The sequence below is a fragment of the Lycium ferocissimum genome, chromosome 11, assembly GCF_029784015.1.
Source record: "Lycium ferocissimum isolate CSIRO_LF1 chromosome 11, AGI_CSIRO_Lferr_CH_V1, whole genome shotgun sequence".
NCBI lineage: Eukaryota > Viridiplantae > Streptophyta > Magnoliopsida > Solanales > Solanaceae > Lycium > Lycium ferocissimum.
In genome coordinates this window covers 29040413-29066591 of record NC_081352.1, presented here as the reverse complement: position 1 = coordinate 29066591, position 26179 = coordinate 29040413, and the positions used below count along the sequence as shown (strand labels likewise).

Here is a 26179-nt window from a genome sequence, read left to right as displayed (position 1 = left end):
ACACTAAACGTGTATTTATGGATCTTTGCTCATTTTTATCTCTTTCTTTTTTTCATCTATAGAGAATTTTTTCTTCACCAAAGATTAAGAAAATAATTAGCTGTCTCCTAATTAGTAGTCCAATAAAAGAATCCAAATCTGGCTGAAAACTGGCTTCATTTTGTCTTGCATTATAAGCTCGTGTGTCACATTTTTGACCATGAAAAATTGACAGCTCATACAATATTATTTTTTATAAATGGTGGTATATCGCATAGATCTCTTTTAGTTTTTTTCAATGGCTTTTGGACCAAGAAAATGGTAAAGATGACGAAATCTTTTTAAGTTAGAACAATATTGATAAATGAATTTGCACGGTTGTGAATTAGTGTCAATAAAGTGCATAAAAGTTATAGGACTTCAAATCCAAATCTCATTAAATATAAAGAAACTTAGATAATTTCTTTCTGGACAGATTACCTTATTCTAACGGAAAAGGGGTAAATAACCATGAAATATCCTTTTACAAAGAAAAATGACGCCACTAAGTTTTTCTGTGCATTAGTTTTAGATTATTTTACCGATCTCTCGTAAAAAAGGACGTAAAAGTAAACTAGAAAATGAAAAAAATACCCGATGCTGATATTATCTCATTAGAAATAGTTTGAATAAGTTATTATATTGGCGAGATGATGGAATAATAGTAGGATTTTCTACTAAATAAGATGTAGGATATTTTTGTAAACAAACAACTTTTTCTCAGAAATTATTCAGTGCTTGTTATTTGTAATACAACAAACCAAACAATCACTGAGAAATAATATCAGGATAGCTAATTCCAACATAACTTATTTTCAAACCAAACGACCCTTACAATTATAAAAATAAATTAAAAAGTACTATTCTCTCTGTCCCAAAAAGAATGACACATTTTTAAATTTAGAAATAATTTAACTTAAAACTTCTCTTTTTACCTTTAATGAAATGATTTACAGCCACACAAATATCTATAACTTGTTTTAAACCATAATTTTCAAAAGTCCTCCTTTCTTTCTTAAATCCGTGCTTAATCAAACTATATCACATAAATTGAGACGGAGGAATTTGTAGTACTCCCTCCGTCCCAAAAAGATTGTCCTCCTTTTCTTTTTAGTCTGTCCCAAAAAGATTGTCCACTTTCTATATTTAAACAACTTAACTTTATGAAGATGATTTACGTACACAAATATTAAGGTTTATTTTGAACCACACATTTTAAAAGTCTTCTTTTATTTTTTAAATTTTGTGTCAAATCAAAAGAAAACTTTTTGAGACGGAGGGAGTATTATATAATTGAAAATAAATAAATATGTTCAAAATTGACATGACTTGAATCTTGGACCCCAAGTGGGAGTTGCCCTCCACCCCAAGATCTAAACCAATTTTTCTTTTGTCTTTTTTTCATTTTTTTTTATTTCTTATTTTTTCCTCAGATTTTTTCTTCTTCTTCTTCTTCTCCAACGCCGCCTAGGTTTTAACAAACAAAAACAAAAACAAAAAACATTATACGTAGCAAGAAAGAACCAAAAATCCTATGTGACAATGGTTTCTTTTTCTTGCTCTTCATCATCATCATTAATAATAATTATTTACCTTAAATGTTTGCTATTCTCCGCCTCATGCGCACGTTAGCTTCAACAGAAAGAAGAAATAAATCTTAAATATTCCCTTTTTTTGCATCACCATGTCAAGGTCAGTTTGAATGATTTCTATTTAATGGGTTTTTTTTTTTTTTTTTTTTTTTTTTTTGTTGATTCTTGATATTGTTCTGCTTTTTGTTTCAATATTGTTATTTGTCTTAGTTTTGGGCTAATGAGTATTAGACTTGGATTCTAAATTAGTTGGGATAATATTAAACCATAGTCAAAAGTAGATGGACCTTTTATTCCATAATTATGGAGTTTGGGTCAGCTTGCGTGCACCTTGACTCATTGTACGTGTACCTACTACCTCCTGCCAGCACAGATACCGGGTAACTTTGTCCGACAAGGCTTGGACAGATGGGAAGAAATCACTTAGGGGGGGTAGGGTGTATAAGAATAGTACTGAATAAGGTGTATTAATAATGATGGGATCATTTTTTATCGACTGTTTGGTTTGTTATATTGAACACATTGCATAATTTCTAAATAGTACTGAATAGAGTATATTAGAATAGGAATAGTACTGGTATTGTTATGCCATGTTTTACTATGATATTAGTTATACATAGGTTGTAAACACTACCAAACAAGGGATAAAATAATACCAAAGCTAATACTAGTATTATTTTCTCTAATAGCTTCTACCAAATGATCTCTTAGTGTTTTTGCCTCCACTAGAAACCCACTTCATTGACGACTAGGCCAGTGCGTAAAGTTAGAGCCTTTTACCCTATGTATTTAGATAATTCCACGTACACCGTGCTGGAGCTCCGTAACATACGGTAAAATTAAGATATTTTGTATAACCTGGGAAGGGGGGCGGGGGATTGTGGTTAAGTTGGATCTTTTCCCTTCGGTGGGTTGATCATAATTGTGCTGTTTTTATGTTGTTCGTCAATGTATTGCAATGAGTGAGGTAAAGAAAGGATTTTCTTCAGATAAGAACATTAGTCGGTCGGTTATTTAGATGTGTTCGTGTCTATGCTGGTATTGGTGACCCAACTAGTTTAGATAGGTAAACTTGGACCCTTTACCCCAAGTATTTTGACTATTCCACGAAGTCCGTGCTAGAGCTCGATAACATAGGGTGGAAAAGTAAGGTATTTTGTATAACAGGGGAGTAAATTTGGTTCTTTCCCTTCTGCAGAATTGATCATAACTTGACTTGTTTTACGTTGTTCGTCAATCTATTGCAATGAGTGAGTGAGGTGAAGAAAAGGATATTTATCAGATCAGAACATTAATCATTTGGTTATTTGGATGTTTTTGTAGCTATGCTATATGGAGACTCGACTAGTTACTAGCTGAGGTAGTGATTTGGAAAGTTAATTTTTCTTTCCAGATTCCTGTGGGCTTTGGCTTCAGAAGAAGCTTCCTTCTTTAGATCTAGGCTTTGTAATCCTTTTTAGCTTTTACTGAAAAGAAGTAGGTATCAAAAATGAAGGTAACTGCGTACAAATAAGTGAAAGATGAGAATTTACTTTAATACTAAATCTCCACCACACTGCATGAAAATATAGTAGCGTAGAAACGAAAAGGTAGGAAATGTAAGAGCAAAATAAAATTCAGCATATCGATCTCTTGTTCTGGAACATCTCCTTTCTTTTTTTGTAACCTAGATAACAGTCCAGACCCTTAAATAACAGAAGCATAAACAAGATAAGTTTGTCAAACTTTGTCAAACTAGTACTCGGCATGTTGCAGAAAGCTTTTAGCAATTGATTAGTTGACCCTTGATAGTATTTATCAACAGCAATAAAATTGAATCCTTATGTAAAACTTATTGGTCATTGTTTGCTCAACAATCCACATTTTGTATCGGTAGCATTAACATGTTTTGAGAGTAGAGCCTAATAGACCACAAATGTGTGTTTGACCTGGATAGGAGGCTTTTTTAAAATAATCGTGTTTGACCTGGATAGGAGGCTTTTTAAAAATAATCATGGTGTCTGGGCCAGCTTGCAAGTAACTCTAACCACCAAGGCTTAGACAGATGAATGAAATCACCTAGTGTTTTTTTACCTCCGCTGAGATTTGAACGTGAGGCCTCATAATTCTGAACCCACTTCATTGACCACTAGGCCGCACTCTTGGGTGCATAAAGTTAGATCCTTTTCCCTGAAGTGTTACGACAAGTGGCAACATAGGGTAAAAAATTAAGAGATTTTGTAGAACATAGTGTAAATTTGGACCTTTTCCTTTCGGAGGGAGCATATTTGAGAGAAGTTAGAATGTGGAGGGAGCATAGCTGTTCTTGAGTTATTTGTGATTCCACTCATGAATTCCTAATGGATGTTGTTTTCGTTTATTGGGTTGAGTTGCGGACCCCACTCTGAAAACGAAGATACCCATATTAACAGCCGGTCTGATTCCAGAATTGAATAGGTCGGTGGATAAGAAGATTTGTCCATCAGTAGTGGAAACTAAATTATCAGGAATATAAGCCGAAACATTTAGATATTGATTAGTGCAGTTATATATGAAATGAACTAAAGATATAATTTACTTCTTTATCAAAAAAAAAAAAAAAAAAAAACTAAAGATATAATTTACTACTCTAGGGGATATCTAATTCAAGTAGACGATACTAAATCAATAAGGTATCGATTAGATCTAGAAATGAATCAGCAGAATCTTCTTCATTTTAGGATTTTATACTTTGATAGTACTTAGGTTGCTTTTGAATGCCTTGGTCTTTTGTTGTCTCAGAATGCATTTTGTAACTTGTGATTCTACTTTTGACTGTTAATGCAGATTCTTTAGAATTGGTAGTATTAAAAGCATTGCACAATCCCTTGAAAAAAGTCAGAGAAGTTCCTATTCAGGAGAAAAGCACGGATTGCTTCTTAGGGTTGGGATATGTTCTTCAAAGTACAGATTTTATGGGCAATACACATCTTCTGCTAGAGGATACACTTCATTTACAGGGTACAAAGTACAAAACAGTATGTACAACTTTCACAAGATACAGTCAGCACATCATGCCCGACTTGCTTGGAGGAGGTTCTTAATGATTTCTTTGTACAAAGGAAGAACTTTTATGCCACTAAGTAGAATTGCTCAAGCAGTTAGTTTGGCTTTGTGCCGCTCTGCGGTTATTGTTCCTGGTATATTTGCTTTAGGGTATGGAAAAAATTTAGCAGCAGCAGAGGCCCTGCCAGATATGGACCTTTCAAGGAATGATTTTTATCTACGTGCACAAGATAGTCATGCTTTATTTACTCGACTAATCCTTTCAGCATTTGAAGGTGTTGTTCTTTTGGTGAGAGCTTTTTATTTGGCGATCCTGTTTTCCCCGAGCATTGCGATGGCTCCATTCGCAGAAGTTCTGGGACCCACGTACCGGAAAATATGGCTTCAGGTTGTTCACCGGACTCTCGAAAGAGCGGGTCCCGCATTTATAAAATGGGGCCAATGGGCGGCTACGCGTCCTGATCTATTCCCGAGAGACCTGTGTGCTGAGCTGTCAAAGCTTCACATGAAAGCCCCCGAACATAGCTTCGCCTACACGAAAAAAGTGGTCGAGAAAGCTTTCGGTCGCACACTTTCCGAGATTTTTGAGTCGTTCGAGCAGACCCCGGTAGCTTCCGGAAGTATAGCTCAAGTACATAGTGCTTCCTTGAAATCTAGATACCGTGATCGAGAGCTTAAAAAGCCTGTGAAAGTGGCGGTAAAAGTTAGACACCCTGGAGTTGGTGAATCAATTAGAAGAGATTTCGAGATTATCAATATAGTTGCAAAATTATCGGGGTTTATTCCATCGCTTAAGTGGCTTAGATTGGACGAAAGTGTCCAGCAATTTGCTGTCTTTATGATGTCACAAGTTGACCTAGCCAGAGAAGCTGCTCATCTAAGTCGTTTTCTTTATAATTTTCGGAGGTGGAAAGATGTCTCTTTCCCTAAACCTGTTTATCCATTAGTACATCCGGCCGTGCTGGTGGAAACTTTCGAGGAAGGGGAAAGTGTGGCCCACTATGTTGATGAACTTCAGGGCCACGAGCGACTTAAGAGTGCTCTTGCTCATATCGGAACTCATGCGCTTCTCAAGATGCTTCTGGTAAGGTTTTATTTTGACGGACTTTTGTTCGAATTGCTTGAATATCATGGATTTGTTTGGAGAAAATGACAAAAATGGTCCCTTATCTTTGGTAGTAGGTTCAAAATAGTCCCTTAAGTATTACTTGAGCAGTTTTGGTCCTTTAAGTTTGCCAAAAGTGAGCACTTTGGTCTCTGCCAGATATTTACAAAACTCTAATATTAAAATTTTATTGGACTGTAAAGTAGAAATTAGTTTACGGGAACTCACATGTTAAGTACAGATTTTGTAGTGTATATTATTTCTAGTCTATGTCAAGAGTCTAGTGCAATTTTTTGAGGTGCAACTTCTGTTATTTTGGGTCTACTTTTTGTGTTTGGTGTAGTTTTTTATGTTCGGTTTCTAGAATTTTGACGGGAATTTCTGGTGCTTCTAGTTAATTTTTTTTTTTTCACGGTGCCGGTTAAATTTAGCAATCACAGTTCGGCAATTATCTGGCGGAGACCAAAAGTGCTTACTTTTGGCAAAAAATAAGGGTTAAGAGTCTATTTTGAACCCACTACCAAAGATACGGGTTCATCATAGAGTAATTAGTTTCTCATAGGTCAATTTGGGCTACCTATCAGCCCAATTTTTAGAATGGGTTGGGCTAAAATGTGCTAAGCCAAAACTTGAGTGGGTTGCGGATCATGTGTTTTTGGGCTGATTTTTCCACCCCTTGCTGTAGCTTGGGTACTGGCGCAAGTGGCAACCTACTTATTGTTGAGAGTGGGCAGAGCACCAAATAGCATGTTTTTTTCATGCTATTTTGCTATATCATGTGAAAACTTAGATGTTAACCCGACATAATTGATGGAAATCTGGAGATGTGTGTGTGTGCGCGCGAGGGATATTCTACTGGACCTAAAGTACACTTCTTTCTTTCAGGTTGACAACTTTATGCATGCAGACATGCATCCAGGAAATATTCTTGTCCGTGTACAACAGCACAAATCCTCTCGGAAACGTATCTTCAAGTCAAAGCCCCACGTGATTTTCCTCGATGTAGGCATGACTGCTGAACTTTCTCAGAACGATAAGTTGAATTTGCTTGAATTCTTTAAGGCTGTTGCTCGTCGAGATGGTACCACTGCAGCTAAGTGCACTTTAAATCTATCAAAGAAGCAGAATTGCCCTAATCCAGATGCCTTCATTAAGGTAAATTATTTATTCAACCAAAAATTCTTTTCTATTTCAAGGCGATTCTCCAAGACTCGATTTAAACTTGGATATGCTTGTTTCTATTTACAGAGGGACTTTTGTTTTAGGACTGGTTTAACCAGAGTACTTTGACTAGTTAGCTATCCTAAAAATTCGTTGTTTTCTATATGGCTTCTTCTCTTTTAGGAAGTTCATCAATGTGCCTTTTGGGTGTCGGCATTAGGGGGAATTGGCCTGAATGTTTACCCTTTGATAGAAGAGCATGCTAAACTTTTTTTGTTTTTTTGATAAAGTAAGAGCATGCTAAAATAATTAAAAGATGAAACTCAAGGGATAAGGAAACCAAGAGGCTATGTGCCACCACTTTGATACTCCTCTTGTCCCAGTTTATGTGACACTCTTTCCTTTTTAGTCAATCCAAAAGAATGACACCTTTCTATATTTAGTAACAATTTAACTTCAATATTTTCCATTTTACCCTTAATAAGATGATTTACAGCCACACTAATATCTATGGCTTATTTTGGACAACAAGTTTCAGAAGTCTTCCGTTTCTTTCTTAAACTCCGTGCCTAGTCAAACACATTCACCTAAATTGGGACGAATGGAGTATTATCTCGCCATCATGGTAGCCTCATCTACTCAGGATTACGACTTGCAATTATTTAGTCCTTTCCTCCATAATCCAATTATACTCTTTGAGTTCATGGTGTCTGGAAAATCATATGCACAGAGATAGACAGATAGTGCCCGACTTTATCCGTTCTCCTACCGGTGTAGATAATTGTGAAATCAATTCGCATGCTGTTCATCTCTTGGAACGATCTGGTTATAATGAATGGTGAAAACATGGTTTTTGATAGTCCTTGGACTGCCGACAGGCTACTTAAAAAATCATTATTTTTTCGAAAACTTTCTATGTTGTCGAGAAATTGTAGAAAGAGAAGTTGATACATAAATGAAATAGGTTGTCATGGTGAAACTTAGCGTCTGTTTTTTTTTTTTTTTTTTTTTGATCTTAAGACATTTGTATATGAACAATTCCTTTCTTTCTCTTTTGTTCCTTACAATATTTTGTCTTTATCTTCTTATTAAACAGGAAGTGAAAGAGTCCTTTGATTTTTGGGGGACTCCAGAAGGAGATTTAGTCCATCCTGCCGACTGCATGACACAACTACTCGAACAAGTTAGGCATCACAGAGTGAACATCGATGGCAACGTCTGCACCGCGATGGTTACAACATTAGTCCTCGAGGTAGTTTCGTCCTTCTATCAGTTGAGCTTTTTTAGATTATAAATAATTAATTGAACATAGGATTTCTGCTTTTCCGTAGTTCAGCATGAACTGGTAAATATAAAAGCTAGAGAAAATGATAAAAATGGTCCCTTATGTTTGACAGTAAGTTCAAAATAGTCCTTTAAGTATGTATTGAACTATTTTGGTCATTAAAGTTTGCTAAAAGTTAGCACTTTTAGTATCCGTTAAATATTTAACAATTTATGTTCGTTAGATTTGATGAAAACAATGGAAAAAAAGATTTAACCATGAACACCAAGAAAGTCGCATCAAATTCTAAAATATACAACACAAAAAACTACATTAGATGCTAGAAAGATATAAAAAATAGCAGAAATTACACGTCAAAAAGCTGCACTAGACTCTAGAAATGAATCAAAAATAGCAGAAACTACAAATTTTTTTACCTCTAAATGTGAGTTCCCTCTAAATTCTTTTTGAATTGTTCCTGTCAAATCTAACAAATAAAGTTCGGCAAATATTTGACAGAGACAAAGTGTTAATTTTTGGCAAACATGAAGGAACAAAACTGTTCATTACATACTTTAGGGACTTTTTTGAACCTATCATCAAGCATAAGAGACCATTTTTGTCATTTACTTGTAACTTATTGTCTTGCACTACCAGTGATTACTTGACAACAGATACAACTGACATTGTCCCTATGCCCCCGTCACCTCTGCATGTGGACGACAAAGGGCATATAAACCTAATGAATCTGTTGCTTCCATATTTTGTATAACTCTGTTTATGTTGTTGTAGGGTTGGCAACGGAAACTTGACCCTGATTATAATATAATGCACACGCTACAGACGCTGCTTCTCAAAGCTGACTGGGCAAAGGATCTTACCTACACAATTGAACAGGTCATGGCTCCTTGAAAGTTCCCCTCAGCGATCACTTATGTTACTGCAAAAGAAACGCCTCACGACTCGTGATATACAACACACAAATGTATATTTTAGCCCCAAGAGACCAAAATCATGTCTAGTTTACTTTTTAACCATTTAGCTAGCCACACATCTGTCTCACAAGATTTTGTTAGGGAAAAATTTCTCTATATATATTGATCACGCATAATACTGACCTCTGGAGCTTAACACTTGCGGCAACAATGGCGAAAGGAAGTGCTATCTTCCTAAGTTAATTCATTACTTTTTTCGTTTCCATTTTTTTTTCTTTTCTTATATAGTTTTTTCTTTAGGGAAAAAAGAGAAGATGTTAGATTTTGTTCGGATCGCTGCAGTTTTCCCCTAAATGTATGTAATTCTTCTAGTTGCTGTTGTGCTTATTTTTCCATACTAGACAGAAAAAGCCAATTTTGTGTGAAGCTGTTAATGTTGGTTGCTATTGTTAAGGTATTGAAAGAACAAAACGTATATATGAGTTGTGTCTTTTTTGTTTATACAAGCAGCATATTTGTTATCCTTTATTACAAAATTTTACTGCAAAACTGTTACAATGCTTTATTGGGTTTTGATTTGATCTAAAACATTTTGCATTCGCTATGACACTTGGGGTTGTTTGTTATACTTCATAGCTATAAAGGTATTGGTATAGCCTCCGGGCTTAGTTCAAGTGATAGTGGTTGAGGGACTTGTGACTTAGGTCACAGGTTCAAGCTCAATGATGTGCAAAATAAGTTGACCCCTTTTGGGCTTTTTAAAAAGCGAACATAAGCGAAAAAAATTCCAAACAGGCTCAACTTGGTTATCCTTATAGAGTAGCTTTTTTGGGAAAGATTAACTTGGTTATCCTTGGAGTAACTTTTATTCATTGATGACCCTTCCACTCGGTACTATCCGATCACTAAGGCCGACTTCTGTCCTTGCTCAATGGGTGGGCAAATCTCTGTGCCCCTTGGAAAAACCTTGGCATGCCCTTGGTTACCTTTTGGAAGGCCTATGCCCAAAGAAATTATCTACTTGATCTTCGTATGCCTTCGTTATCTTTTGGAAGGCCTACGCCCCAAAAGAACTATCTACTTAAGATTGTCCCTCGACTCTAGGTCTTGGCACAAGGCTAGACTGATTTCTTGGTCATAAATAAAGAAGGTATTTGAATAGAATCATCATTCAGTTGTATTTTGTCTTTGAACTTAGGAACTCCCATGTCCTCATTGGCAAGTGTTAGTGGATGCACTTGTTAATTAGCAAAGATGTGGGTTGGCTACACTCTACTAATCCTCTGCTTAGTTTACTTTTTTTTTTTTTTTTTAATTTAAAAATATTTTATTACATAGGGGTAGGGGAAGGGGAAATTCGGGAGGAGATTACAATGTGGGGATTCGAACCCTCACCAATAAGGTGAAGGTTCAGGTAGCCAACTAATTGAGCTACTAGATCCCTACCTGCTTAGTTTACTTTCATTTTCTGTTGTGACTAAACATACCTCAACATTTTCTGTTCCGATTATAGTTTTCTTTTCCCAATGACATTATGATTTTGAATGCTTTTATCTCTTTCTTTCTTTATTTTTTTGGGGTCAATTTATCAAAGTTTGTAATAAGCAGCTAAATACGCAATGTTAAACTTTGTATATAAACAACAGAAAGTGGTCTAATGGTATGAGCTTATCAGCATTCGGTGTTTATATCGACCCAATAAATATATATATGACACATGTTTTAACATATATTCTTATCACTAAGTCACAACTAGTTAGTATATATTCTCACCTTAATTTATAACTTAATCATTGTTAATTAATATAATTTGATGTAAAATCGCGTGTGGCTAAGTTCTGCATTCGACTTTTTTTTTTAATGCCGACTCTTGGACTGTTTACAAATTTAACATATGAGAATAAATAGACAAATAATTGATCGTTGGAAAAAGAACTTTGATTTGTAATTGTACTATCACATTCTTTTTTCCCTATTTTCCCATCAGAATCATTCATAAAAGACACTTATGATTACAACAATTATGAATAATGATACAATATAAACAATTAATTGACAGGTGCCTATTTAATCCTACTCAAAATACATGTGGAAATCTGACAACAAAATTAAATAGATTTTCCTTTCTATATCCTTGTTAGCAATCTGATTTATTCATCAGTATGGCATCTTATGCAATTAGCTAGGTGAAATTCTTACCAAACTAAAACCAATTACTTTTTGTACAAACTACCTATATATCTTGAAGGGAATCTTGGAGTAGCGTACGCTGTAGTTATCTCTGTGTGACTGAGTTATAGGTTACGGGTTCGAGCCATGAAATCACTCACGGATACTTGTGTTAGGACAGAAATGGCAACATCACACTCCTTGGGTGCTATCCTTCAGGGCCCCTGCATGAACACCTTGACGCTTAGTACACGAATCTGTCTTTTCTTTATTTACAAAATACCTATCTTCTGCGAAAATATGTCTTACCCTCAAAGATCATCATTTACAATACGAAGAACTTGTTTAGGAGGAACATTTCTCCAAATTTGAGGCTTTTTCAAATGATGTCCCATTTGTGCAAATTTATCTGCTGCTCGATTTCCTTCCCTAAAAACATGCGTTACGATACAACTTTTAATTTTAGGAATAAGCAAATTTATTCGATTAATTTCTTTTTGCACTTCTACACATCTAACAACTCTTTTTTGTGCAATAACTTCAACCAAAGACTTAGAATCTCCTTCGAGCCACACTTCGTTCCAACCATTTTCAAGTATTAACTCGAGACCTCTAGTTAAAGCTACCAATTCAGCAATAGTGCTATTGGTTTTACCGATGGATTCAGCGTACCCTAGTAAAAATTCGGCCTCGTGGTTCCTGAAAATACCTCCAATGCTTGATTTTCCTGTTTTGCATTTGCATGATCCATCAAAATTTAATTTTGTCCATCCTATTCTTGGTTTTTCCCATGCTACTGGAATTAAATTTAAACTTTCCTTGTGCCAATTCCTTAGAAGTAGTTGAAATGGCTTTTGAATCACCCTTTGATATCCTAATATTCTTGAAATATACATCTTTCCTTCTAAGATTTTTTTTGTTTTAATTACTCTCTACTTGTATAAGTAATCATTAGGAAGAACTGAAAATGTAAAAAATGAAACTGAAAAAAAAAAAAAAAATCGGATGAAAAAAATAGCTCCATGTGCAAAATTAAGGTTCAGTCATAATGAATCAAAAGCTTTTCTAATATTGCATACCTTTTTGAGTAAGATCATTGGGAAGAAATGAAAATGTAAAAAATTGAAGTTATTAATTTCTAATGAAAAATATAGTTGCACGAGCAAAAGCTCATGTCATAAGGACTCCTATATGACTAATGAAGAAAATATTGCAGAATCAAAAGTAACCTTAGCTTACGGTCAGATGAATGAACCGTCAGAAACTCGCGTATGAGAGTTGGTTTATCAAAGCTATTGAAACAAAGTGCTTGAGAATACAATATATCAAGACATTTTAAGGATGAGAAATGAGAACATCTTAAACAATAATGAAGATATAAATATGTATTTTATGCATTGAGGATTTTGAGTGCAAACGAAGGAAGGTAGATTATGCATTTTTCATTCACGAAGGCAAGGCAAAGAATGAGCTTTTCTTGAATGAGTTTGCATGAATATGCTATAAAGGCCATACTATGCAATTTGATTATTTGAAGATCAGTCATCATTGAGTGGACTTGTTTCAATGTACTAGTTACCATTTACTTCTAACTGTCAAAAACAGTTGATGATTCTTAAAAAGGCATCAAGAATATTCATTTTTTGTGTTTATGGTGGCTACATATCTATCACCTACATTAACCCTTAAAACTAGGAGATTTTACCTATTATCCATTTAATTTCGTATTAGTAAAACTTTCAAGGATGATACTTTGAAAAGCCTAGATTTATTTCGACATTTACGTTTAAGGGGCATCGTGATCATTGGTGGAGCTAGCTTCTAGCAAGGGAATTCAGTTAAATACCTTTCACTAAAAAAATTGTGTGTGTAAATAAGATAAAAACATTTTTTTTCTATATATAGATTGTTGAATTCCCTTAACAAAATAGAAGATTCTAGCTTAGGAGCAAAGTCATAGATAGATCACCTAGGTTCGGGTCCATAAGCAGTGATAATTACCTTATGAAGACTCGTTTTCACTACGCCTCCGGTGGTCGGTTCCATTACCGAGCCACATTCTTCAACAAGCACGCAAGCCAAAAAAGGAAAGAGAGAGACGAAGTTTCCCTCGCTTTTGGCATAGTGGGTCCCCAGTAGCAGGCTCGCAAAAGTTGTTTGTTTTGAGGGACAAAAATTAAAGACCAGCACAAAATCGGAGCAAGAGTGCCTTATGACAAACTTGTACAGGATTGGGCTTTATAGATCATTACATAGCCCACTATATAATTGGTTACTTTCTAGGCCTTTGGATAACGCAAGGCCCGGTGCTCGATTATGTGGCCTATCGTATTTCACAAAAGAGCCCAAAAACATTTAGGGGAAAGATCACGGATGCCCCCTCAAATAAAAAAAAATTATGCACCCATATCCCCATTATTTTCATGCCTCCAGAAAAAATTTAAAATATTTACCCGAGATGCCCCCTAGTTATGATGCCAGCATGGTATATAAATATACTGAGATGGTATCATGGAAGATGTTTCAGTCCTTATTCTCCATGATACTACCATCATGATATATAAATATCTTAGAGACGGCATTATGAATGATCATGTTCATTTATTAAAAATGGCACACTTTTTTCCAAAAAAAACCTCTATGATACCAACGTCTTATATACATATACCGTGATGGTATCATGAAGGAACAACCATCTTTCAATGAGACACTTCTCAGGATCATGATACCATCGTGGTAAATAAATAATACTGAGATGGTATCATGGAGTACTGTTTCAGTCCTTCTCTTAGTCCTCCATGATATCATCGTGATATATAAATATACTGCGATGGGATCACGGAGAGGAGAGGGTTTAGTAGAGGGTATAGGGTAAATACTTTCGGTATTTGGGGGTAGAAATAAAATAGTATGGGAGGGTGCATGGGCGAGTAAATGTTTTGTATTTTGGGGGCAATTAGTGATGTTTTCCCAAACATTTATACTTTTTCTTCAAATGCCCTTCAAAAAATTGTACGGATTGCACTTCATATGGACTGGTCTTTAATTTTTGTCTCTCAAATCGTTGGTCTTTAATTTTTGTCCCTACTTCTCATTTAATGAAAATTTGTGGGCCAAAGTACCCTTATTCGTGGTCTATGAAACCAAAGATTCTGGGTCTAACCCAGCAGAATAAAAAAAACAACAATTTCGCTCGGCAAGATTTTTATAGAAACTATGCCTATTGGGGGCAAAGTTATGCCTCAAGGCATAGTTTCTATGTAACTTAATTTCTGCAGAACTATGCCGAACAAGACATAGTTTTGTAGAAATTAAATTATACTATAAAACTATGCCGATAAAAGCATACTACAGAACTATGCCTTATGACATAACTTTGTCCGAGTAGACATAGTTTCTATGAAAATCTTGTCTTGTAATTTTTTTTTTTTAATGTGCTGGAGTTCGAACCCAGAACGTCAAGATATTTTCGATTACTTTTTTATTACTTAAAGTGCGGAAGGAAAAAAATAAAGACCAGCAATTTGAGGGACTAAAATTAAAGATCATCCCCCGAAATAGGCCATTTATGCGAATGACCCAATGACCTTTCCCTCTAAAATTGGAGTGCAATTTGCATGAGGTAAGCTTGAAGTCATGCAACCATCAGTTGCAACTTGCAACATTGGGGGTAATTATCACGATCCTTTCTATAATATTGATATGCAAAGCTCATACTTCCTCCATTTTAATTTATTTGTCTTAATTTCTTTTTAATCCATTTAAAAAAAATATTTATTTATTCTTTTGACAACTCTTTAATTTCAACTTTCCACATGACATGTTTAATACTACTACAAGATTAAAAAGCATGTGGGAAATTCTACATTTCTTTAATTTAAGATCACAAGATTCAAAAATCTTCTTTAATTTCTTGAATTCCGCAAACAAATTGAAACAAGGTGTAACTTTGTTCAATCCCCATGACGTGGCCATTAGACATCAAGTTAAAGCTGGATGTAAAATAAAAAACGAAATAAGAAAGAAAGAAAAAAGTGAGAAAGTGATGTACTACAATAAAAGATTATGACGGTGCTATCTTCATAGGGTGAAAGCGTGAAGGTAAAGAATTCATCAGTACTGTCTTGTCCAACACCCTGACCACATACAAATTTTGAAGCACAAATTTGTGTTTTGTTTATTGGTATTATTATTTAGTATTCGAAATTTATTGGTCCCATCGATTAAGATAGTTTCGTGTCACGTAGTGCTCATTAAATTACATTAAGTAGGCCGTAGGGACTGCATCAGTTCCACAATAACCCTTGATAGGGCAGACCAAATTGTCATCTGGGTTCATTTTATTTAGCTTCAAAATAAGAAGGAAAAAAAAAAAAAAAGATAGAGTTTAAGTTTCGTACATAATAAGTATAAATAATTTTTTTCACTGTCAGGTCATTCAAAAAATAAGCGTCGTTAAAATGAGATTTAAAATTTTGGAAGTAATATATATATTACCTGCTACAACAGATGAAAAAACTTGATGATATAAAAATTATTTATATTGACAATGTATATTACTTAAACTGAAAAAAATAAAATCAACACGAATTAACTTAGCTAGAGTTTCTTTTTGAAATATTCCCTCTGTTTCAATTTATGTGAACCCTTTACTATTTGGGGAGTCTACGAGGCGGTTCTTTGACCACGCTTTCCTTAGATTTTTTCTAAATTATTTGAATTATAAATTATCATGATTTATAGTACTTTTAATGTAGTTTCAAAATATATAAATTTTATTTTTACAAACTTGAAAAATCTATATCAAAATTTAAGGTCAAAGTTATAAAATTTGATCCTCATACTCCGAAAAGGTTCATATAAATTGAAACGGAGGGAGTAGTACTTTTCCCCCAATAATTTGCTCACATGTAGTTGTTTAAACATTAGACAGTGATCACCATGTACAGTCTAATTATAGGAAAGTGATCATTTTAGTATACACTAACACAATAATTGATCTAGTTAACTCTTTAAAAAAATTGTTTATGTGAAACGAGTCAATTATATTAAGGAGTACGACAAAGGAACATGTGTACTTAGTCATTTTGAACTTTGACACTTTCACATGAATCAATGAAAAGACAGAATCATTTGGTAAAAGACATGATTGACTGAAAACAGGAAAAAAAGGAACATATATTGCGAAAGAGGACCGGCTATTACATTCTTTTATAGACAACTTGCATGCAAAAAGAAGCAAGGTAGGTCATGCGTATGAATGAATTGAAGCTACTACGTACTAAAGTTTTTAGGCTATTTCAGTACTATCGAACTAAGAACGGAGGTGGATTTGAGATTTGAATTCAGAAATGGATGTAGAGGGGCGATATCGAATTTATCTAAATTCAATACTTTTGACGTGAAGTATAAATTGAAGTTGTGTGTGAAAGTTTATTTAGAATTAAATTGCAACAAATGATAGATCTGAACCCATTATTTTAAAAAATACAATATGTTTTAAGATTGAACCTATAGAAAATTGTATCTTGAATTCATCTCTGATATTATAGGTTGGAGTTCAGATTTTATCATGCGGCTTATTTTATTTACTGGGTTCGAAATCTATTATTTGCACTCAATTAATTAATCTTTTTAAATTTATACAAGGTCCGAGCACAAAATTATTAGGTTCAGATGACGACCCGTAAAGTTATACTCTACATCCGCTCATGTACTCGAATAGCTCACGAAGTATCAATCTAAAAATATTTAATGAAAATTTAATTATTAGTATATATTAATTAGATATCGCTGTAATGAGTCATAACTTTCCAATCTTGAATTATAATGATGCATAATTAGTATGTGAATCGAATGAACCCTTAATCAGTACACAAATAATTGGAGTTTCTTATCTTGTGAGGTGCTTTTCAGAGTAAAATGGTGAGACCAAGCCCGATCAAAACGATAACACACTATAAGAAAGTATAGAAATGACAACAAAAAATTTAATATTTGGCAACAACTTAGTTTTATTGTTGGCAAAAAACTTTTTTGTTGCCAACGAATTTAATTTTGTTGCCATAGTATTGATTATTGTTGCAAAAAGTATTTTTGGCAACAAAAAAAAGTTGTTGCGATATAAAAAAGTCGTCGGAAAAGTCTTACGACAAAAAAGAAAATGTTGCCAAAAGTACTTTTTGCAACAATAATCAATCTATGGCAACAAAAATAATTTTGTTGCCAGATATATTTTTTCTTGTAGTGACATTTCCTCAACATATAGAAGAGGGATCGGGCAACCAAGTATTATGTACTCTGTCCGTCTTAAAATATTTGTCATGTTTTATTTTTAAGAGTCAATTTGATTAATTATTAAACCTAAATTAAATTAGATTAATTTAATATTTTTAAATTAAAGTTTAGTTATTAAAAAATAATATGAAAAGAACTATAATTTACAATTTTTCTCATATTAATATGATAAAAAAATAGCTTAAAATATTAATCAAAAATTATTTTAGCTCTCGAAAAGTGAAATGTGACAAATATTTTGGGACGGTGGAGAGAGTATATTGTATAGGCATAGCTAGTGACAAAGAGAAGCGACAACTTTAGATCCATGCATGACTGTTGACTTGATGTCTACTAGGTCAGCTTCTTCATATATCAATCACCATTGTGTCTTATAGTAAGTGACTCATGAATGGTCCCAGAATTACAGTGGGACAATCCTCAATGTACATCACCAATTTAACGACATATACATACAATATACTTTAAGATTTTGTTGGGATAAACCTTATGTGTAGTTTTTCGATCTTTACTGTTATATACCAGTATGATATTTTGTTTGCTGGTCCAACAATTTCTCCCTTGAATTAAGTTCTAAATGTCCATCAACAACCCCTCGAACTAGGTGTGTGTGATCTATTATCACGATCCACGAGTTAAAATTCGGTATTTATTGTCTGTTTGCACCCATATGATTGAGCATATATGGCCATCTGAGTGTAGAGTACGTCTCCAAACTGCATTTAACACGATAAACGTGATAAATTGAACCCATATCATCATTCTGCCATCTTCATACTCGTCCCAGCAAGTCATTGGCTCTAATACCTAGTATTATTGAATTAAGTTAGTCCAAAGATATATTCTTAACATGAAGTAATATTGTCTGCTTTGGATCGACCAGCCAAGCCCGTACGATTTTTCTAAAGACCTCACATTATTAAAAGTGTATTATACTTTATATATGCAACTTTTTAAATTTTTTGAATTACTATAAGATTTTGTTTATGCCCCCAACAAATTTCTAATAAAATTTCAACATTATCTTAAACAAGTTCAGTCTGCTATCTGTCTGGGTAAAAACAAGATAATAAATAAAGAAATAGGCCGTATTCAACAAATTTTGCTCTAATTAGCATGTACTGGGGCAATTACATGTGTCATCATTTGGCTACAAGTTAGTCCATGAACAACTACTTAATGAACTTGATTACGGTTTGTATATGTAGGAAATGTACAAGTTAATCACACCAAGGATGTAATTAAATAAATATACAGTGTCCCTTATTAGCATTTTGATTAAATTCTTACGTCATACAATTCAGTGTGATCTCAAAACACAAATGTAAATAATAGGTTCAAAAGTGTGACAGAATTCAACAAATAAAAATATCTCATCTCTAATAACTTAAATTTTTAATGAGCTGAATACACCGTTCTAACAGATTTTCGAAAATTTTGCGGAATTAGTTAGGCTGAATTAAAGTATGAAAGGAAAATTCTGCCCCTTATAACACCAAGATAGAAATAAAACTTTATATTAGCTGTCACCCTGCCATGACAAGGAAAGACTAACCATACCCTTCGTATGTTTTGCTATTTTACAGCTCGATGTTTCGACTTTCTTCAAGATAATATCTGAACTTAGCTTCTTGTCTGTTTGTCAAATTAAATTCCTGTGTCGTTTCCTTTGAATTATTGAATTAAAAAGGATCATAGTTAGAGGAGGATTCATAATTTAAGCTCTATAAATTTAACTTTTAAGATTTTTTATATTTTTATATTGAACCCATTATAGTTTATAAATAATAGGATTAGACCTACTATCTGTTGTAATTTTAGTACTAGTTTTTTTATTTTATTTTTTTATTTTTTTTTTATTACAAAAATTTAAGTTTCAACAACAACATTTATACCCATCCAGTATAATCCCACCAGGGAAAGAGTCCAGAGAATATATTACCCGTAGAGAAAGTACGTGTACGCACCTTATATATTACCCTTACCTTGTGACGACTGACGGGTAGATCAGAGGTTGTTTCCGATAGACCCGTGGTTCAATAGAGAGATGAAAAAGCAACAATAATAATCAGCACTAAATTGCAGCAAGATAATAAGATAACGAAGTGAAAGAAACAATCACGTAGTGCTAGATATCTACTTGATAGTTGATACACATAAGCAAACATAATAAAGATACTAATACTCCTAGTACGGAAAAAAAATTTGTGCAACAACCTTCTAACCTAATACTCAATCTCCACACCCTCCAATCAAGGGTCATGTCCTCGGTAAGTTGAAGTTGTGCCATATCCTGCCTAATCACGCCTCCCCAGTACTTTTTAGGCCTACCTTAGACCCACCACTGCCAACTGTTGCTCCCAAATGCACACGCAAGTATACGTGGTCGCCAAGCAATATAGTGACTTGTAAAAGTCGGATATCGACCCAGAGAGACTTATGATCAACGATTTAACGAGAACTCATGATTACTACTAATTATGCAAGTATGAAACTAGAATGTTTGATTGTTTATAAACTAATGCGAAAAGTAAATAACTAATTACGCTAACAATTTGTCACAAACGTTTGTTTAAGACTTGAGTTTATCATAGAGAGAAGACTATTCCAGGGTTACGACACTTTCGTAATCATGTTGCGCCCTTAGTTTCGTTGGCTTTTGTTCGTTATCGAGTTACTGATTGACTTAATATTTATGACTACGAATCTCTCGAGTTCTCTAGTCACCTATTCATATTACTTTCATGCCTATATCTCTATGGTCATGAACATTCACACAAATGCATTTATAATTCTTGTAGATCAACCAAATAAGGCGAACCACTTCATTTCTAATCTTATCTCTCTTGGTATGTCCACACATCCATCTCAACATCCTCATTTCTGCTACCTTCATCTTCTAGATAAGAGCTTTCTTCACAGGCCAACACTACGTCCCATACAGTATAATCGATCTAACCACCACTTTGTAGAACTTGCCTTTAAGCCATGACGGCACTTTCTTATCACACAAAATGCCGAAAGTGAGCCTCCATTTCAACCGCCCCACTCCAATACGATGTATGAGATCCTCGTCAATCTTCCCATTGTCTTGGATAACTGACCCCATATATATACTTAAAACTTCCTCTCTTGGAGATGAGTTGGGACATAAATTAAGTTTGCGTGAAAAATATTGGGTTCAGATAGTGGCGAAACGCCAAGAATTTCGCTAAGAGTATTTAAGATTTAATATATATATATATATATATATATATATATATATATTAATAATTTTTGACCTATATACTTGGTCAACAAAGATTATTCAACTTATCACCGGTCATGTATATAGCTAGACTACTGATTCAAATGAATTCGGTACCACGATACTACATTTGCCTCTCACTATAAATTTATATACATCTTCATGATATGATTACAACAGGTCATGGGTGATTTAAATGCAGATTTTGACATGGGAAATTTCCTACATAGGACAAGACAACATGGTGGGATCCTAAACCGTCTGCCTTTCTGTATATTAATAAGTATTTCCCAAGTTCATAACTACTCCCTCTGTCCCATATTACTTGTCCACTTTCCCCTTTACACCAAGGGGGCGGAGTTTATCAAGGGGTTCAAAAATATAAAGAAGCCATAAATAAACGAAGAAGGGGGGTTCAATGTCTACTATATATACATAAAAAATAATTTTCACCTTATATTTAATTTTTTTTTGCGAAGGGGTTCGGATACCCCCTGGGCTCTTACTAGGTCCGCCACTGCTTTACACGCCCTTTAAGAACTCATAAATAAAAGTGTATTTTTACTACATTACCCTTTTCTCTCTCCAATTATTGCACTTTAATCAATAATTGATTACTTTAAAAAAACATTTAATGTTAAGGGCAAAGTAGGAAAACCTTAATTAATTCTATTTTGATTTCGTAAATAGACAAGTATTTTGGGATGGATATCTATAGCAATGTGGACAACTAATATGGAACGGAGGGACTAAATGCTAGTAACATTAACATATTGATTGTACTCACGTTTGTCACCCAGCAGAGAAGAAACTATTCTCTGTACGTTTTTCATATTTTAATTAGTCTTTAGGATTCAAAGAGAATAGAACTTTCCACCCATAACCCCCTCTCTAGTCTGGCCAAGAATCATGTGAATGACCTTAATTAGTGTTTCTTCAATTACGAATGAAGTGTAGGTTAATTACTTACCAATTATCATTTTTATTAGGTTACAATTGAAAGTTTATAATAGAACTTTACATGTAATTACATGACACGATTGTACAAATAAGTTTGTAAATAATTATTGTATAGAACTTAATCTCTTCTACTTTGGCAATTTGTGTTGCATCTTCGTGGATTCTTCTCAAAAATCACTTTTCTTTAAGTATTGATCAGTATTCAAAATTTACTTGCTCGATTAATTTAAATTCAAGTTATAAAAAACACATTATGAGACTTTTAACATTCTCTAATGAAGAGGAATCCATTCTCAAAGTTCAAACTCGAGAACTCTGATTAAAAGTGGAGAAATCTTTCCTATTCCACTATATTACACTAGTTGTTCGGGGTCTAATAGATATCAAGAAGATTATGTATAACTTCACACGCAACATTAAATCATTGGTTGAGCTAATAATCTAATCAAACTTAATTAATTCTTTTCAAATAAAACTGCTTAGCTACTAGCAACTCTTACCCCAGCCCCTCCCCCCACCCCCGGACCAAACAAAAAAAATTTACTCTCTAAATCCTAATTTATGTGATATTCTTTTTTTTAGTTAATTGGTCCCAAAAAGAATGATATATTTAGTAATAACTTAACTTTAAACTTTCATTTTAATTTACTCTTAGTGAGATGATTTATTCCCATATAAATATTTATGGCTTGTTTTAGACCACAAAATTTTAAAGTCTTTATTTTTGTCTTAAACTCGGCGCCTATTCAAGTATGTTCTTCATATAAATTGGGATCGTGTATTACAATTGAGAAGATGGTGTAGCATGTGAATTCTCTCTCTCTGTTTTTGGTTTTTCATCCGGTGTTTGATACTTACAATGGTGACTCGACTAAATCCAAATTTGTGTCGCGAAGTCCTATAGTAGATTGTGGGTTTGGGGGGGGGGGGGGTAAAGCGCTCCCTAATAAAGACGATTCTATACACAACAAGGCTCGAATCTGCCAAGACCCTAGGTTAAGAAAAAAGGAGTAATTACCAGTACTCCACCACAAATGCAGCATGTGAATTAGTACCACAAATGTAGCATGTGAATTTTCTGCAAGAGGAGAAGAGTAGACTGTAGAGTGGACAGACAGAGGAAACAATGCATTAAATTGATCAACTCCAAAATGTTTACTATGTGAAAGATAAATAAGAAGAGCCCATGCGTCCTTCTCCTAAGATATTTAAAGAAATATTGCATTTGCCAGCGACAACTACGTATATTGTCCCACTAACACTATAACTTCCTATCTATTCTAGCTACTAAGACTTCTCCTATCTATATAAAGATCTTACACAATGTTACACTGATTAATCTTACATGACTAATATGTTTCTTGTACTAAAGTTGTTTTGTATGTTAAGTAAATGGTCTTGTAGAGGACCACAGTTCACGTTCTTGCTTTTGACCTAATTACACCGTTGCAATCTTTTCCTATTATAACACTCCCTAGTCCCTAGCTAGCATCTCTAGTATATATAGAAGCCATTATTGAGACCAGAAGGCCAAAATTTCCGCCCTTTCTTGGACCCTGCTAACGCGGGATGCCTTGTGCACCGTCTACCCTTTTAAAGATTTCATAATTATTGCATTTCATAATGTAAAGTCAGCTTGCTCGTTATTTGTATGTATCATATCAAATGTGAATTGTTGCGTGTTCATACTTCGTTGAGAATGCGGTGTCCAAATATACAACGACATATATATAGTTACAGGAGACACATTGTTCCATATATATATATATTATGTTAAGTGTCATTGCTATAAAAATTACTTCCTCGACCACTTTAAAGCAGATCGATCCTAAAAAGATCATTACTTATACTCCTCCATGCCTCTTCATGGTGCATATATATGTTGCTGCTAGGTTATTCATTCTAGCATACATGTGCACAGTTAAAATACCGCCAGATAAATTGAGACGGAAAAAGTAATTACCAAGACCCCAAGAAGGTAAGGGTGCTGAAGAGCCTATACAGTATCATACTTGTAATAACTGGATTAATTAAAAAAAAAAATCAACCATATTTTTCTTTGGCTACAATGCTAAATTAATTAAAGTCAATTCCGTCTTTAATAGTGGATGGACTTTAGGCAATCATCGAAAAGAAATGGATCTTGGCCTAGTTTAATTGAGAAGCTACTTTGATGCAAGGATCATTCAAGATTGTATAAGGAGATGCATAACCTCATGTTATCCCAATATGAGACGACTCTAATATCCTTATACGTTTAAAACTGAATTAGAGCGTGAATAATACTCCTCCGTTTTGAATTATGTGAACCTATTTTTTTTTTTCCGCTAAAATGAATGACCCTCTTTCCTAATTTATAACAAATTAACTTTATAAATGATTTACAAACACACAAATATTCGTTAATTTATTTTGAATGTAAGCTTAAAAAAGTTTTCTCTTTTTTAAATATCGTGCCCAGTCAATGGGTTCATATAAATTGAAACGGAGGGAGTATAATATATATAAGATAAACTAAGAATTGAATTGTTAAGAAACTGAACCTACCGACTACTTTGGAGATGTACTAATTAATAAGGGACTTTAGCATTTTGTCAAAGTGCTCTGACCACAAACATAGTAAAAGCAGTCAAAGCTATATCTGACTAAAGACTTCCTTTAAGGTTGGTGACTTGGTGTCAAAACAAAATTTTAACAAAGGCGTCTAATTTAAACTAGGACTTCTTTTACAAAGTGCATTACATTCTTGCAGTCTTGCAGAGTCCAACATCTCAAAAAAATAGTAGGACTAAAATGGAGATTATATACTCCCTTACTTTTAGACAAATTATAATATTGTAGCACAATTTCCTTGGTCTTTTTTTGGGAGGTCAAAATACACAAGTTAAAAGTTAAAAACAAGTGTCATTGTTCAATGCTTAATTATTGACTAGCAGTAAACATGTTAGAAATATGTTTTGTTCTCACCATTCTCTTCCCTTCTCCTCTTTTTTCCCCTTTTTTTCACCTAGTCTCCGATTCTTGCTTTGGAGCCTACTAATTTAGATTTGCATCGAGAAGTTTCACTTGATGAGGAGTAAAATGCTCCTTACTAATTAACGTGACTCTGCCTCAAGAACTCGAAACCTTAGACATTTAGTGATCTAGATAAGAATTGAGAAGTACTTATCATTCCACTGCAACTTTTAGTAGTAGTTTTTTGTTCTTCTTCAACTTCCCTTATAAACCTGTGTAGTGGCGGAAAAATGGTGTTGTACCTTGAGCTACATTGGTTGTGCGTAACTTTTGTGTGGTAAGACAAACGTGGCACAATGAATTCAAGACCTTGACCAAGGTATAAATAAGGAGGTCTTATAGAGAAGACTAGCAGCACTTTGTTTCTTTCATATACTCTCAAAATTTCACCTTCTTTTCATGAATTCATTCATGATCCTCTAAACTCCACTGCTTTACAAACCAAACCGAAAAAAAAATAAAAAATGAAATTCGATCTTGAGAATACATTCTGGTTTGTTTTAAGAAAATATCTCAATGACTTTTAAAAAATAAGTTTACTCATCTTTTTAAACGAATCAGACCTGACCTAGGCTTTAAAAAAATTAAGTCTACTAAAATAAGCCACATGACATTTTTTTTAATTAAAAACAAAAGCTAAATAATTTTAAAAGAAAATTTCGTCAGCGAAAAAGATATATTTACACCATTTATACAACAGAAAATGTATATATACATCTACCCTAAATCGCAAAGTTGAGGGTATTTTTGCACCTTTTCTCAAACTACAAATAAGGAGGTCTCACGCAGAAGACTTGCAGGAATTTGTTTCTTTTATTCAGAAGCAACAAAAAGCTGCTCTGCTCTTTTTTCTCATACATTTAAAACTTTCACTTTATTTTTCATTAATTCATTAATGTTCCTCTAAACCCCATTGCTTAACAACAAAAAATGAAATTCGGTCTCGGAAATCCATTGACTTGCGGACACGACGAGAAAAATCTAGTTCACTAGAAAATTATATTGTATATACAGTATTATTTTTTTATTACATAGTAATACCTATAGTAGATGTTGATAAAATGAGTTAATTACACTAAACACCATTATAATTTGACTCAAATTTAGATACACCCTCTATATTTTAAAATCAAACACTTACACCCCTATATTATGAAAATCCTCTCTTATGAGGTAAATCCGAAACTAAGTGCATTCAAATAATTCTTAAAAGATAAATATTTTTTGTGTGTTAATTTCTTTATATTTTAAATGAAATTAATAAAAATCAAGATTCCGCTATTAGTTGAAAGTAGCTTTTGTAGGGTGTGACAAACGTGGCATAAAGGAATTCAAGACCTTGAAGACTAGTATAAATAAGCAAAACTACTCTGTTTTTCATACAAACTTTCA

General features: G+C 33.9%; 1 protein-coding gene across 1 annotated transcript; it reads left to right on the top strand.

Moving 5' to 3' along the window:
* The first annotated feature begins 1468 nt into the window (after window positions 1-1468).
* Window positions 1469-9602, top strand: LOC132035896 (uncharacterized). The gene is made up of 5 exons (XM_059426050.1): window positions 1469-1710; window positions 4416-5718; window positions 6625-6894; window positions 7997-8152; window positions 8957-9602. The coding sequence occupies exons 1-5, from the start codon at window positions 1703-1705 to the stop codon at window positions 9074-9076; spliced, it is 1857 nt and encodes a 618-aa protein (XP_059282033.1). The 5' UTR covers window positions 1469-1702; the 3' UTR covers window positions 9077-9602.
* The last annotated feature ends 16577 nt before the right edge of the window (window positions 9603-26179 follow it).

Coding starts and splice junctions, on each gene's coding strand:
- LOC132035896 (XM_059426050.1), top strand. Junction 5,719..6,624: donor CGCTTCTCAAGATGCTTCTG/GTAAGGTTTTAT, acceptor TCTTTCTTTCAG/GTTGACAACTTTATGCATGC. Junction 8,153..8,956: donor TTACAACATTAGTCCTCGAG/GTAGTTTCGTCC, acceptor ATGTTGTTGTAG/GGTTGGCAACGGAAACTTGA.